At 53.4% G+C, this 13,786-nt stretch overlaps 1 protein-coding gene across 1 annotated transcript in view; it reads right to left on the bottom strand.

The window, feature by feature from the left end:
• Positions 1-13,486, bottom strand: part of LOC138825219 (transcription factor ATOH8) — a 29,764-nt gene extending 16,278 nt beyond the window's left edge. The window contains exons 1-2 of the mRNA XM_070019610.1: positions 12,654-13,486; positions 3,813-4,004 (exon numbers count right to left, since the gene is read on the bottom strand). Of these exons, the coding sequence (XP_069875711.1) occupies positions 3,813-4,004; positions 12,654-13,418 (957 nt within the window). The 5' untranslated portion in view covers positions 13,419-13,486. The remainder of the gene's footprint in view (positions 1-3,812; positions 4,005-12,653) is intronic.
• Positions 13,487-13,786: the final 300 nt, after the last annotated feature.

Raw genomic sequence — 13,786 nt, 5'->3', positions numbered from 1 at the left:
CAGTCTAGGTAGAAAGGGTTTGGGGAGTGAGCAGGCCTGAGGTGGTCAGCTTGTTTGCTAGGGAAGAACAGGAAACAACAACAACAAAAACAACTCTAAGCTTCTAGGAGGACAGTGACCTAAAATCAAGTGGAAAGTCCCACAGAGAAACTCCTTGATTCAAAATGTGACTCAGACCTCCAGTGGAACCCAAGCACCCTGTCCTAGGCTCTTCCCAAAAGTGCTGCCAACAGCAAGCTCAGGGTAATGACATAGAGACTCTGTGCTACTCCAGAAACAGAAAGGGTGGAGCAGACCTCTGGATGGAAGGTTCTAAGTGTCACCTCTCCTACCTCCTCATGCCCCAGAGCAAGGTTCTAGATAATCAGTCCAGCCCTCCTGCCCTGCTAGGCCCCCACAAATCCATGAATTCCTAAGGGTACCTAATGGTGAGGGCTTGTGAGAAAAGCAAGGCCTTTTCCTCCTTGTGTGGGTATTCAGTTGTCACTGAGTGGCAGGGTCTATTCAGTGAACTACTTTGGACTTATACTACTTACACCAGGCCTTGCATGAAGAGGGTGCTTGTCAGCTGTCACAGGGCTGGAGAGAGGTGGAGATGCTGAGGAGAGCGTTAAGGCATACCCCTCCCCATCTCTTGTTTGGAGACTCATGTAGTGGTCATGTAAGGGGTGGACATCTGGTAAGAAAGTGGAGGTGAGGATTCTGGGGCCCCGCAGCTGCCATAAGCTCCCAGGCCTTCTCTAGACCTTGCCTGAGCCACAGCCTGTGGCTATGGCAAGGCTGAGTCCTACAGTCAGAGTCGGACTTCAATCACCTCTTCCCGTCAATACAAAACCAGAGTGGCCCACTGCTACACCTTCACAGTCCTGACCAGAGAAGTCAACAAATACTGGCTTCTTAAACAGAATTTTAGTAGACAAAAGTGTGGCCTTGGAGGCCCAGGCTAAGAGGCTACAGAAGAATCAAAGAAGGCTGCTGTTCCTGTGCCAGGACACATTTAAAGATGTGCTCCCTGCTCAGGTCATCAGAAGCCCCCCAGTCAAAAAGGGAAGGGCAGTCCCCTCCCCCCACTATAAGTTATGAACAGAGGCTGGGAAGGTAGCTCAGTGGTAGAGGTTTGCCTTGCATGCATGAGGCCCTGGGTTTGATTCCTCAGCACCACGTAAGCAGAAAAAGCCAGAAGTGGCTCTGTGATACAGCGCTAGCCTTGAGCTGAAGAGCTGAGGGACAGTGCCCAGGCGCATAGTTATGAACATCTTTCTTGGGACTCCAGCCCCCTTCCCACCCCAGCCTCAAGGGCCAATCAAGACATCACCCATAGCAAAAAGTCCACCCAGAGACTCTAACCGTCCCTACTGGGCTTCACTATGGTGCCACACGGCCCAACCGAGGGCGAAAGGGAAGAAGGGAGTGAGGGCCAGACATTCAATGGAATAGAGGATGATTATCAGAAACTAAAAGCTAAGGTACCCAGATTTTTGTGGGGGAGGGGTCCTCAGGAATAAAAAAGAATGTCAGGAAACCCAAGGGCTCCAAAGGACACCAGGATCCTGTGATGAAAAGAAATCTGAAACCAATGGTCCAAAGTTTGGAAGGCCAAAGCATCAAATCTTGATTATCCAGCTGAAACTCCTGAAATGGTGTGGAGGCTGAGAAGGACTGAATTACAAAGACAGGTCCCCAAGGGGAGAATCAGGTCAGCAGAGGTCTCTGGAGATTTCAAAGAAAATGTGTCACTCTGAAGGTCATTATGAAATTCATTATAGCAAAAACAAATGGCCCTTACTTCCTACAACTGGAAGGCTGAGGGAAGCACATCGGAAAGACCTAGGGCCTGGTCTGGCCCCTGGCCCTAATTCAGGCCTGGTTAGGTAGAGAGGTGAAGGAAGGGGAGGAAGAGAGAGGATGAAAGGGAAAAGAGACACATTTCCCCCTTGAACTTCCACCTAGACTCCCAACACCCCACTCCAAGGCAGCTTCCTCAGTTAAGTAGACCCTGCAGGGTGAGCTTTATATTCAGGATAGAAACGAGGGACTCATGATTTTGAGTGCAGAACAGCAGTAGGAAGCAGCTCCCTTCCTGTGATATGTGTGTCCCACGTCTCATGAGGACTTGTTCCTGCCATGTCTCTTTACCAATCAGGATGGAATCACTGGACATTAGGAAATGGATTAATCCAGTAGGTGACATTCAGGACTCAAACCCAGAGGTGTTTGCTAATTTTAATCACAATCTTAGTCTCCCATCTGTCCCTAAGGTTGCTTAGATTTGAGGTAATTTGGGGGGGAAGGCAAAACTTCAGCTTTACTTGGCAGCTTTACCCTGCTCATCTTCCCTGTCCTCTCAGGCCTACCTCCTCCTAGCCCAGGACACTGTCTACTCCAATCAAGGGAACAGCAGAAGACAGTGCTGCCTTTCGGGGGTGAAAAGGAGGGGCAGGGTGGGAGGAGGGGAAAGGCAGGGCGAGGGGTCAGGCTGGAGAACACTGCGCCTGCCCATGCTGCCATCCGCACCACCTCCAGGGGAGTAGGATGCTGAATGCCAGGGGAGTTCACTGAGAGTTTACAAACCTCCTTTGTCACAGAGCCCGGCATGGAGCCATCAATCACGCCTTCATTTACCCATGTCACTCTTAAGAGGAAAGCAGGGGCCCCAAAGCAGCCAGTGGCGCTTCCTCTCTTACCCACTTGATGAGGATTTCTCCTAATTGGTCCATGTTAAATCACTCCCAGAAATGCAACAGGCTAGTGGTGAGGAGGAGCCAGGAAGTCCACAGAAACCCTTGAGGCTGGGGGCCCTGAAGCCTCTGGGAAAACCTGGGGAATCCACAGAGGGCCCTGGCTGAGAGGGGCCTGGGGGCAGGGGCAAGCCAGGAAGGAAGGAGATGGCCAAAAGACTACATGATGCCAGAGCCACCCCACTATCTGGATGCCCTCCTGTTCACAGAGCCCCTGGGCATCTACTCACAGATATAGTCTGGGTTCTACTGCTTTTCTCCCTCCAGTGACATGGGAACAGAGATCCAGACAACTACAATAATCTTTGCTCAGCACTGACCCCTGACTGGAAATGTTCAAAGCAACGGCCATCTGGAAAACTGTGGATGTGCCTCACCCCTTTCTCCCTGCACAGATTTCCCAATACAACTTTGTATAGGTCTTCCCCTCTGCCTCTGAAGCTTTTCTGTTTTGTCTGCCTAGTGGCCTCCTAATTATCCTATGGGATCTGGTCTTCCCCTAATTTGAGAACAAGCCATAGCACCTTCCACTTATCTATTTGCAAAAGGAACCTTCTAACCATCCTGTTAGCTGCAGGGGGACCACGACAAGATATACGCCCTCATTATCCCCCTGTCCAGCTTGCTCAATAAATCTCGCTAGAATAAATAACTGAATATCATTTATTGTAATATACACCCTCAGATACAGGCCAGGTCACATTCCCAAAACCTGCAGAAGGCTTCTACAAGGTGGTCACCTGCTCTGACCAATTATGTCCCACGTGAGTCCAATACCAGAGCACATAAGGCCAGCAAGGGCTTGGGATAAACTTTCCTCATTTCAGTGAAGCACAAATTCACACTCAGCAGCCTTGGATGAATGTGCAAGGTCACCAGAAGTGCTATTACCAGAGACAATGGGTATCACCGTGATCACTGGGATGCATGGAGTCCTGAAACGGAGGTGACCCCAAGATTATTCTAAGAGGCTATCTCTGGCACTTCAGGAGTCTTGGGCACATGTGGGGTGCTTCCGGACAGGCTGTCTCCCCTGTCTTCCCTGGAGACTGCTGCCTCAGTACTGGTACCTACCTTGCGTTTCTTGGCACGTCCCTCAGCCTGCAGGGTACGGGTGCAGCGCTGCACACACTCCGAGAAGCTGAGGTTGCTGTGGTCAGCACTGTAGTCGAGGTCAGCCAGTCGTGCCAGAGATAGGATGTAGTTACAGGCAATCCGCAGGATGGCCAGTTTGGACAGCTTCTGCCCATATGAGTAGCATGGCACCTGGGGAAGGCAAGAAGGAGGCATCAACAGGGAATGCCCATCACCTCTGTGCTGAGTACGTGCCCCACACCCACCTAGGTTGGGCAGGGGTCATGGAGATGGCCTAAGGCATATCTGGGCCCTCCACCTGATTGGACAACCTGCTGCTTGCACCCACATCTCAAGTCATCCACTCATACTCAGGAATCTATCTACATTCCCATTCTGCAGGGAAAGACGTGTGTGTGTGTGTGTGTGTGTGTGTGTGTGTGTGTGTGTGTGTGTGTGTGTGTGTGTGTGTGTGTACACAGATGCACCAGTATTATGGCTTTAACTCTGGGCCTGGGCACTAGTCCTTAACTCAAGGATACCTTGCTCAAGGCTAGCACTCTACCACTTGAGTCAAAGTTCCACTGCTGGCTTTGTGGTAATTAATTGGAGATAAGAATCTCATAGACTTTCCTACCTGGGCTCATTTTGAACCTCAATCCTCAGATCTCAGCATTCTGAGTAGCTAGGACAACAGGCATCAGCCACCAATGCCCAGCTCAAAGCTTCTAATTTCTCAGCCATGGCACACCATGGTAGCATATACTGCATGAACGAAAAGCTAGAGAGCCACTGCACACTTGAATGGAGTGAGATGTTACAACATGGAAGTAACTCTTCAAAATCTAGCTGGCCAGTGCTAAGCAATAGACATGAGGGTCCTAGGATGCACTCTTCAGCCAAATAGCTAAAATGCTCCTACCAACAACCAACGCTCCAGTGCCCCCCACCCACCCATGGCTCTTAGGATCTACGCACAGCATCCATTACCACTGACTCCTCTGTACCCCATTCTACAGTGGGGCCCACACAGTGCACACACATAAGAATTTGGGGAGCGTTCCATATGCCAGGCACTCTTTGAGGCTAGTGGTGTCCAATCAGAGATAATCTTGTCCCTGAAGAGATGCAGGCAATGTCTGGAACATTCTTGTCACCACAGGGGAACCACAGGACCTGGATGTCTAGGGATGTAGCTAAGTATCCTGTATCATACAGGATCAAACAGTGCCCCACAACAAAGAATTCCTTGGACCAAACTCTCAATAGTGTCCAGGAATTTTTTTAAGTCTCTATTCCAAGCCATGGAGTTAAGCATGAACAAAATAGTCACTCAGAAGCCAGGCACTGGTGGCTCACATCTGTAATCCTAGCTACTCAGGAGGCTGAGATCTAAGGATCACATTTCAAAGACAGCCTGGGCAGGAAAGGCTGTGAGACTCTTATCACCAATAAACCACTAGAAAACTGGAAATGGTGCTGTGGCTCCAAGTGGTAGATTGTTTGCCTTGAGCCAAAGAGCTCAGGGACAGCGCCCAAGCCCAGAGTTCAAGCCCCATGACACTAAATAAATAAATAATAAAAATTAAAAAAAAATAGTCACCTCAGGCTGGGACTCTACATCTTATTCACTTTAACCTATGATTGGCTAGAAACTTCCCCGATCTCTCCACAGCCACCCCACACCTAGGAGGTGGTCTACCCTTAATGGTTCTCTAATGACACCCATCTGTCTTTAAGTCCCCATTAGCAGTCAGTGACCCCACATGCCAGGGAGATGATCCGTGCACAAACCTGGCCCAGGTCCTGCCCACAGTAGGCCCTGGAAGGGCTGACTGAGAGAGGCACTGAGTGGGCAAGTGAATGATCTCCCCCTACATTCAGCAGGCCTATCTACAATGTGAAGAATGGGGCTTAAAAATCTTTTATCTCTCCGAGGTGCCAAAGTCAATCTTTCTGTCATCTGGTTCAATTCCTAGCTGTAGCTCCGCTTAGCTGTAAGGCTTTAGGCCAGCAGCATACACTTCTGAACCTTGGTTTCTCCATCACATTGCCAACAGGACTGTCTTCAAGAGGTAGCAAGGATTCAGTGAGATGACATTGCCTTACAAAAAGATTATAGTGGGTATCACAGATGGACAGAGTGAGAAACAGGAAGTGTGGAGCCTGCCTATCCCCCGACCCCCAAGGCCCCCCTCGAGACTAGGAGACCCAGGGAGGGGGAGGAAGGCAGTAGAGAGAAATCAAACTCCCCTGCAGCCCCCATCTCCAACCCCACCCTGCCCACAGCTCCAAAGCCATCCAAGAAAAGCTGGCAGAACAATGCGCTTTGCTTGTTCCCAGCCAGAGTCCAGAAAATCTTGCTTTATCATCAGCTTGAACAAATAAACAAGATCTGGCAGTCCTGGGGCAGAGAAGGGGGCTCCGGGGCCAGCTCAGCACCTCTGCCTGCTCTTCAGCACGGGGCAGGCTGCCTGACTGCAGGGAAAGGGAGTTCTAGGGACTGGGCACATGCAGCTCTGTGACACAACCCTGTTGTCACCCAGAAGCCACTGGGAGTTTCCCTTAGTCAGCTCGGTGCACCTGGACCCCAGAACAGCTGGGTTTCCAGGAATAAGGGGAAGGGGGAGGTGCAGAGGAGTGGTGTGTGTGTGTGCCATGACTCAAGGTCATTGCCAAGCAACAGGTGAGACCAAGGCTGACCCAGGCCCCAGGCAGGTTTCTGGGCCAGTTTTGTAGCAGATGCATTGCTTTTTGTACCATTGCTTCTGTTATGCTTCAGCTCGAACCAAAATATGTCTGCATGGTGGCAGCTACCTACAGGTAGCATTGTCTCATTTGAAACCTGTCCCCAAATAATGAATGCCCCCATCTGCACATGAGGGAACAAACAGATGAGCCCTGACCACTCAGCTGAGCCCTGAAGAGTCACAAGCTCATCTGACTGGCACCCCAGGAAGGCACATGCCATAGGGCACTGCGTTTCCTAGAACCAAAGGTTCAAAATGGGCTCTTTGGGGGTGGCCCCTCCCTTCTCCCAGACCCAGAGTTGAGCTCTAAACTCACTTGGCCCCTCCAAATCCTCCTTGTGGCTACGCCACAGGATGCAGGGTCACCATTCCCCCAACTCTTTGCCACTTCTAAGAGCCCAGCTTGGAAGCATCTGCCTTGGCTGTCATTGCAAAGTAAGAATCCAGGACAGGTTCTGGTTCTGGAAAGGGTTGGTCCAAATTCCAGGCACTTATCAGCCATGTGATTTGGGGTAAATGCCTTCACCTCTCGGAGCCTGCTTGCTCCTCTGCATGGCCTGTAGACTTCCCCAGGCTGCAGAGACTTCATCAAGCAGCCATGTTTGAGTCTATGCAGCATAGATAGTCCATGACTGTGGGGTCCAGGCCCATCTTTCATGTAAGCTGGGTGAGAGTGGTATTTCAAAGACACCATCCATACTTGTCTTTATGGCAGCCCAGTGGGGTGGAATGATCTCTTCTACTTGACCCCCAGGAGAATGGGTTCTCAACTCATTGCTTAGCGGGCGCTTTCCAAGTGGCCAGAAGGAACCGCTGGGACATTTTCACATGCTGAAGGTGAAGCCGTGGGCAGCTTTGTGTATTACGTTTTTAAGCACCCACTGAAAGGCCTACAGCCCATCCACCTACCTGGTGCCTAAGAGGAGCCCACAGCTGTCACTAGCTAGCTCTGTTAAGGCACAAACACCAAAGGAGGCAGGCCCACGGGGCCTGCTCCTGGTCCTCAGATTGCTTGCCTTGTAGGAAAGTAAAATACCTGCCTTCATGTTCAGCCCTTGAGGATTTTTAAAATTCAGAGGAGCAGATCTGGGCATTTTCACAAAGTCCTATGTGCCTCCAAAACATATCGGATCCTCCCTGAGCTCCAGCAAGCAGGAAGAACATTGGCCTGGCAGCCTCCAGGGCCTGGCTGTCTGCCTAGCTACACTTGTGACCTTAGGCAGAATCACTACCTCACAGGACCTCTATTTCCTCATCTATAAAATGAATTGCAAGGTAGCTGCTGTCCAAAATGGGACTTCAGCAGGCAAATGTGGGAAAGCACCATCCAGAAACAAAGTCAAGAACCTACTAGTGCATGTAGGAAAAGCCTTGAACCCTCGGCCCTCAGGATTCTATGTCACTCCCATGCCAGCCCTTCAGAGTTAGCCCAAGATGTCCTTCCTCCTGGAAGCTCACCGAGATTCCTCAACCCACCGAGCTCCAAGAGCCCTGTGTCTGCTGCACACCGCTGAGCACTGGCTATTCTCTGAGAATCCTGTGAGTGTCCATGAGTACAGGGTTCCTGGGATGAAATCACCCTACCCAGAACTGCTCAAGGCCCTGGTCAAGGTCTATTTAAGTAGTTCCTCTAAAATTCCAACCTCAGGGCTGGGAATGTGGCTTAGTGGTAGAGTGCTTGCCTAGCATGCATGAAGCCTTGGGTTCGATTCCTCAGTACCACATAAACTGAAAAATCCAGAAGTTTTGTTGTGGCTCAAGTGGTAGAGTGTGAACCTTAAGCAAAAGAAGCTCAGGGGCAGTGCCCAGACCCTAAGTTCAAGCCTCAGGACTGGCAAAAAAAAAAAAAAAAAAAAAAAATCCAACCTCCTACATGGCTATGAAATCACAGACACAGAAAACCACCTGGATCTTTAAGAGCTAGGACCCCAGGACCATTCCTGGTCATGTGGTGACCTTGAGTCAGTCAGTCAGACAGTCCTTGACTGTTAAATGGGCAGTCTGCTCTACAGAATGGCAACAGGCCTAGCAAAGGTACCCCACAATGGAGTTCAACAAGCAGCCTCCCTGGAGACTGTGAATATATGAACAAAGAGAGCCCTCTGTCAACCTTACCTCCTGTGAGTGGACCACAAGTGCAAGAAGTCTGCCTCCTATTACCTGAGGGGGTGCACAACGCTATGTGGGTACCCCAGGTTATTTCACCCCGTGGGATTTGAGAATAAAGGTAACGAGTACTGGGCTGGGGCCTCCATTCCCATGCTCCCCTCAGGATCACCCTGAGTTCAACCAGAAAGGACTCCTTGGGAGACTCGAGGAGCAGCCTAGACCCCATCTGTTTGGTGCTTCTTTGTGGGAGAGGCAGCAGCTGAGGGTCCCCCCACATTGCTCCCCATCCCCATCAACACTGAGGGGTATGGAAAGAGAAAGGAAATCCACCCTCAGACCAGATGCCCCAAGGTCCTGTGAGGAGGCTGAGGCCCAGGACTCAGGCCCTCCCCTCCTCCACCTAGCCAGGCCAGCCTTTCCCTTGGACCACTCCCACCTGGCAGGGAGCAGCCTGTACATGGCCAGGCCCAGCTGTGCACACATGGCCTTCACATGAGGCTCGGGGAGACGCGGGTGCAGCTGGGCTGATGGCATGTGCTGAGGCCTGACCAGCTGCCCTGCACCTCCACCCCCAGACCAGAGGGCCTCTCCCACACCTGCACCTCAGCCACACGGTGGCCCTCCCTGAATCTTCCAGGCTGGGAAGATAGTGTTCCACAACCCAGAGCACTGGCTTCCCTGGCTTGTGTGGACAGCTCCAGGGCCTAGAGAGGCTGAGCACTAGAGGGGCTCACTAGCTCTGATTTGGTCCAGGCTTCACAGTGACCGTGGCACACAGATCTGGCTGGGACTGGCCAGTGCCACAGAGGCACAGCTACACGGGAATCTGGAAAATGACATGCCAAAGCCTTGCGAGGCATGAACCGGTGAAACTATCTGCAGGGAGAAAAAGACTACACAAGCTTGGTCAACGCATAGGGTTTTCTGGACCCTGGTGTCAACATGTGTGAAATGGGGAGGGAGCAATAGCAGCCCCAGTTTCACTGAGTGAACTAGTTAGTACTCAAAATGTGCTAAGCATGGTGCCTGATAAACAGCATTTTCCCAGGATGCTTATTAAGATGATTAAGGAATGTTTCTGTTATACCTGTCAAGAGCTCCGACCATATAAATACTTGAAAGGGGTGATAACAGATCCAGATGCATTTTACTCATGAACTGACATGTTGAATTAAAGCTCCTCTGCATAACTATTTAAATTTATATACACACTCAAGGAAAAAAAATTTAAAACAATGTTTATTCCCTACTGTTTTCCTGATTTCATTTGCTCTTTGCCGAAAACGTGTGCCTGTGATACTGTTAGCCCCATTCTAACTCATTCAGCAACTGAGGCCCAGAGAGGAAAGTGACTTCTCTGTAGCCACACAGAAACCATGCCATGAGCTGGATGTATTTGGTGGTTCTTGCCACTAGTCCTAGCTACGCAGGAGGTGAAGGTAGGAGGATCTGTATGAAGCTAGCTCCCACAAAGTTAGAGTAGCAAGAGATACTCAAATCCCAGCCTTTGGATTCCCAGGCTGGTGTTTTTTTCACCACACTAGGAAGCTGTTCAGAAAAAACAAATCACCAGATCCGACGAGATTAGAGCTACAATCCCACAGCCAACCTCGGGGCCACATCTACTAAGGCCCCATCTCGGGCAGCGCCTCCCACCTCTCTCCTTTCTAGGAGGTCTGAGCCTATAGCCAGGGCCTCTGCCCATATGGATTGGGGCAGGGTGGTGGGTGCATTTCCTAAGTGAGAGAATGAGGCACAGAGCTCATCTGGACACAGGCCTTTGTCCACTAGATGGGGGTAGGGACTGTGGGTCTGTAACATACTATGTGGCCTGGAGCTCTGTGACAAGAAGTACCCTGGCGGTGTTGCTGTGCTTCTCAGACAAAAGGTAGGTCTCCACTGCAAACTAGTAGCTTTTTTGGGAGGGGGGGCGGGGAGGAAAGGGACAGAATTGTTGGAGCAAGGCAGAAAGGAGCAGGGGCAGGCACATCATCACATGTAATGACCATATGCACACAGATGTACGTACGTGATGCACCCTCTTCTGAGAGAGAGAGCTTGGGCTTGCTTGCTCCCTAGACACACCAAACTTGACTCTTTTATATAGAAGTTCCCCCACGGAAGGGTGGAAATGAAAGACCAGGATTAACAATCCCATCTCAGAGAGTGGCCAAGGGCACCACCCAGCCCCTGATTGTTAACAAGCGTCAAGGGTTGGGGAGGAAGGATGCTGGTACAGATGGCATGTGGGAAGCACGTGGCCAGGCAGGCATTCCAAAAACCATTGCCACCTTCTCCTAACCCACTTGGGCATGTCTTCCTTCTCCAGGCCCCAATTTTCCATTCCATAACATGGGTAAATCCAATCCTGACTGCGACATCGTTGAAATCAAACAGGGTGGAATCTCTTGTGGAAAGATATAAATGCTATGGAGCAAATGAGATGCGGCACCAATAGTCACTCACACAGAGAACTGACAGAGGCAGCTGAAGGCTCAGAAAGGATGCTGAGCTATAGTTTGAGACCCTATTTCTCGCCAGCGGTTTGACTCTAGGCACGTGGCCTCTCTGAGCCAGTGGGAGGCTTTCCTAGTTGCAAGGTGAGCAGTGGCCAGGCGTCTTCTTGCCCTCTGTCATCCTTCTGTCCTGGGGAATGAACTGTGGGATGCTCTATGAGCAGCTGCCCCTACCCAGACAGACAGCACAGAGTTTCTAGCCCACAGTGGAATGGACACTCTGCTAAGCCCACCACTCAAGGTCCCTGACTGCTGGCAGTGGCCCAGCCTGGTCTGTGACAGCTACTTGACCCCTACCTCAATGACCAGACATCTCTCCCAAACTCAAGCTAGGCACTTGGGCTCAAAAGCCACAGGGCTCAATTTCGTGCCCACAGATGGATGAAGGCAGTATCACCCCCCCCACACACACACACAGACACATCCTACCCACATGGGGAGGAAGAAACTATACAATCCAAAAGACCATGTTTTCTGAAACGTGTTGTAGTTGGCTAAAGCCCAGAGAGGTTGAGTAACTTTCCTGGAGACAAACAGCTAATCAGATGCAGAGTAAGCAAAAGAAAACTCATCCATCAAAACTAGTTCTATCCACCACCCACTCTTCCCACGATCTGGAGGGAGGGCCCTCAGCAGCCCCCTTCTAGATCTTCTAAGAAAAAGAGAGAGGTCCGCTCTTAGGACCACTCCAACCTTGTCTAAAGTGGAAGTGGTAAGGGTCCTCCATCCTGGGCAATTCTACCCCTTTGCAGAAGAGGCACTGTCTGGTGAGGTCAGCCTACCCCCAACTAACCCTGTACTGAAGCTCAGAGGTGGGCTCTGAAGACCCGCAGAAGAGCCCTTCCCAGGGACACACAAGACCCACCACTGGAGCAGAGGTGCCTGCTTGCCAGGAGAGGAAGGGCAGCGGCGGGCGAGGTCTCCGGGGGAGGTTCCCACGGGCCAGTTCCTGAAGTCGCCCCTAGGGAGGAGCGCGGGCTTGTAGCCCGGTCCTTTAGAACGCCGGGAGAGAGGCGGCGGCGCAAAGTCTAGCAGCGAGCTGGACGTACAGGGGCTCCCTACTAGAATCTGGGGGTCGAAGAGGAACTAACAACGCCCCCCCCCCAGCCGCCACTCCACAGGGTTCTGGGCCTCAGGACCACTCCATTAGGCGCCGAGCCCCTTAACCATGCCGATGCCCAGATCTCCCCTCCCTGCTCTCTAAGCGCGCGCGCCCGAGCGACCCATGCGGGCTCAAGTCAGACGCGAAGACAAATCTGGCCAGGCCAGCGATCTCCAGTAATCGCCCCACTTTTCAAACTTCAAGATCCACGCCGACGCCCATCGCCCAAGCCCGCGAGGGTCTCGGGACAGTGCGGGGGGTGGGGGGGAGCCCGCTAGCCTGTGCGCACGGACCCCTCGTCCCCCCCCCGCGCTCCGGCGCCCCTCCCCGCGCCCCGCGCGAGCGCGCGGCGGAGCGTGGGTACCTGCTTCCTGAGCGCCTCGAAGGCGGCACTGATGGTGTGCACCCGCGTCCGCTCCCTGGCGTTCGCCAGGAGCCTCCGGGTCTGCTGCAGGGCTTTGATCTCCGAGGAGCCGGCGGTCGCTTCGCCCGGCCGTTTCCTAGGCGACGCCGAAGAATCCGGGTGGTTATTGTAAATGACGTGTGAAATTGGGGAGTAGGAACTTTCCCCCGGGCGCGTGGGGGGCGCGGGGCGCACGGAGGATTCCGGGGGTGCCGGGGGTGCGGGAGGCGCGGACTGCACGGGGCGCGCGGGTGGTGCGCACAGCAAGATGCGGGGACGCGGGCCGGGATCGCGGAAAGGCTGAGCCTCGGGACCTCCGGGTGCCGAGCCCTGCGGCGCTGGAGGCGGCGGCGGCGGCGTGGGGAGTCCGGGTCCCACGGTGCCCAGGGCAAAACCGTGCTTCCGTGCGTCCGAGACCTCGGGCACTCGGGCGCCCCGGCGCTCCCCGGGCGTATCCGCGCCCCGACCGGGAAGAGCGGCTGGCGCCACCGGGGCTGGGAGCGAGGCGAGGATCGGGACGGGCTGCAGCCGTGGAGTCCTATCCCGCAGCCCGTCGGTGGCGGTGGCGCCGGGCTCGGGGGTTTCCAAGTCCAATCGGAAAGTTTTATAGCCGTTCGCGCGCCGCGCCGGCTCCTTGCCTTTTCGCTTGAGTTTTTTGAGGCCGTTCAGCTCTTTCACGCACACGGTCTTCCACGGCCCGTCCTCGAGCACGGGGATGTGCTTCATGGCGCGGGCGGCGCGCGCGACGCCGGGGCGTGAGGCTGCAGCCCGGGACGCGCGCCCGCGGCGCTCGCTCTGCACGCCGGCTCTGCCCGGGCGGCCACCGCGCGCCGCGCCGCCGCGCCGCCGCCCCCCCCCCCCCGCCTCCTCCCCGCCCTCCCCCCTCCCTCTCCCCCCCCCCCCCCGCCCTCGCCCCGAGCAGCTGCGCCGCCGGCTCCACGAAGCCGCCGGCTTGTCCGTTCCCGGAGCGCTCAGAGTGTCATCTGAAGTCGCTGCAGACTTGCCAACATTTCTGCAGAACGCCCGCTGCGCTCCATCTGTGTTTGTTTAGCCTCAGTTTACACAGAAGCCCAGTTCGCCAGATCAGTCAGCAC

Source organism: Dipodomys merriami, unplaced genomic scaffold (assembly GCF_024711535.1).
Source record: "Dipodomys merriami isolate MVZ:Mamm:240054 unplaced genomic scaffold, mDipMer1.0.p SCAF_136, whole genome shotgun sequence".
Classification (NCBI taxonomy): domain Eukaryota; kingdom Metazoa; phylum Chordata; class Mammalia; order Rodentia; family Heteromyidae; genus Dipodomys; species Dipodomys merriami.
The sequence above is the reverse complement of the archived record's forward strand: the minus strand, read 5'-3'. Positions and strand labels throughout refer to the sequence as shown.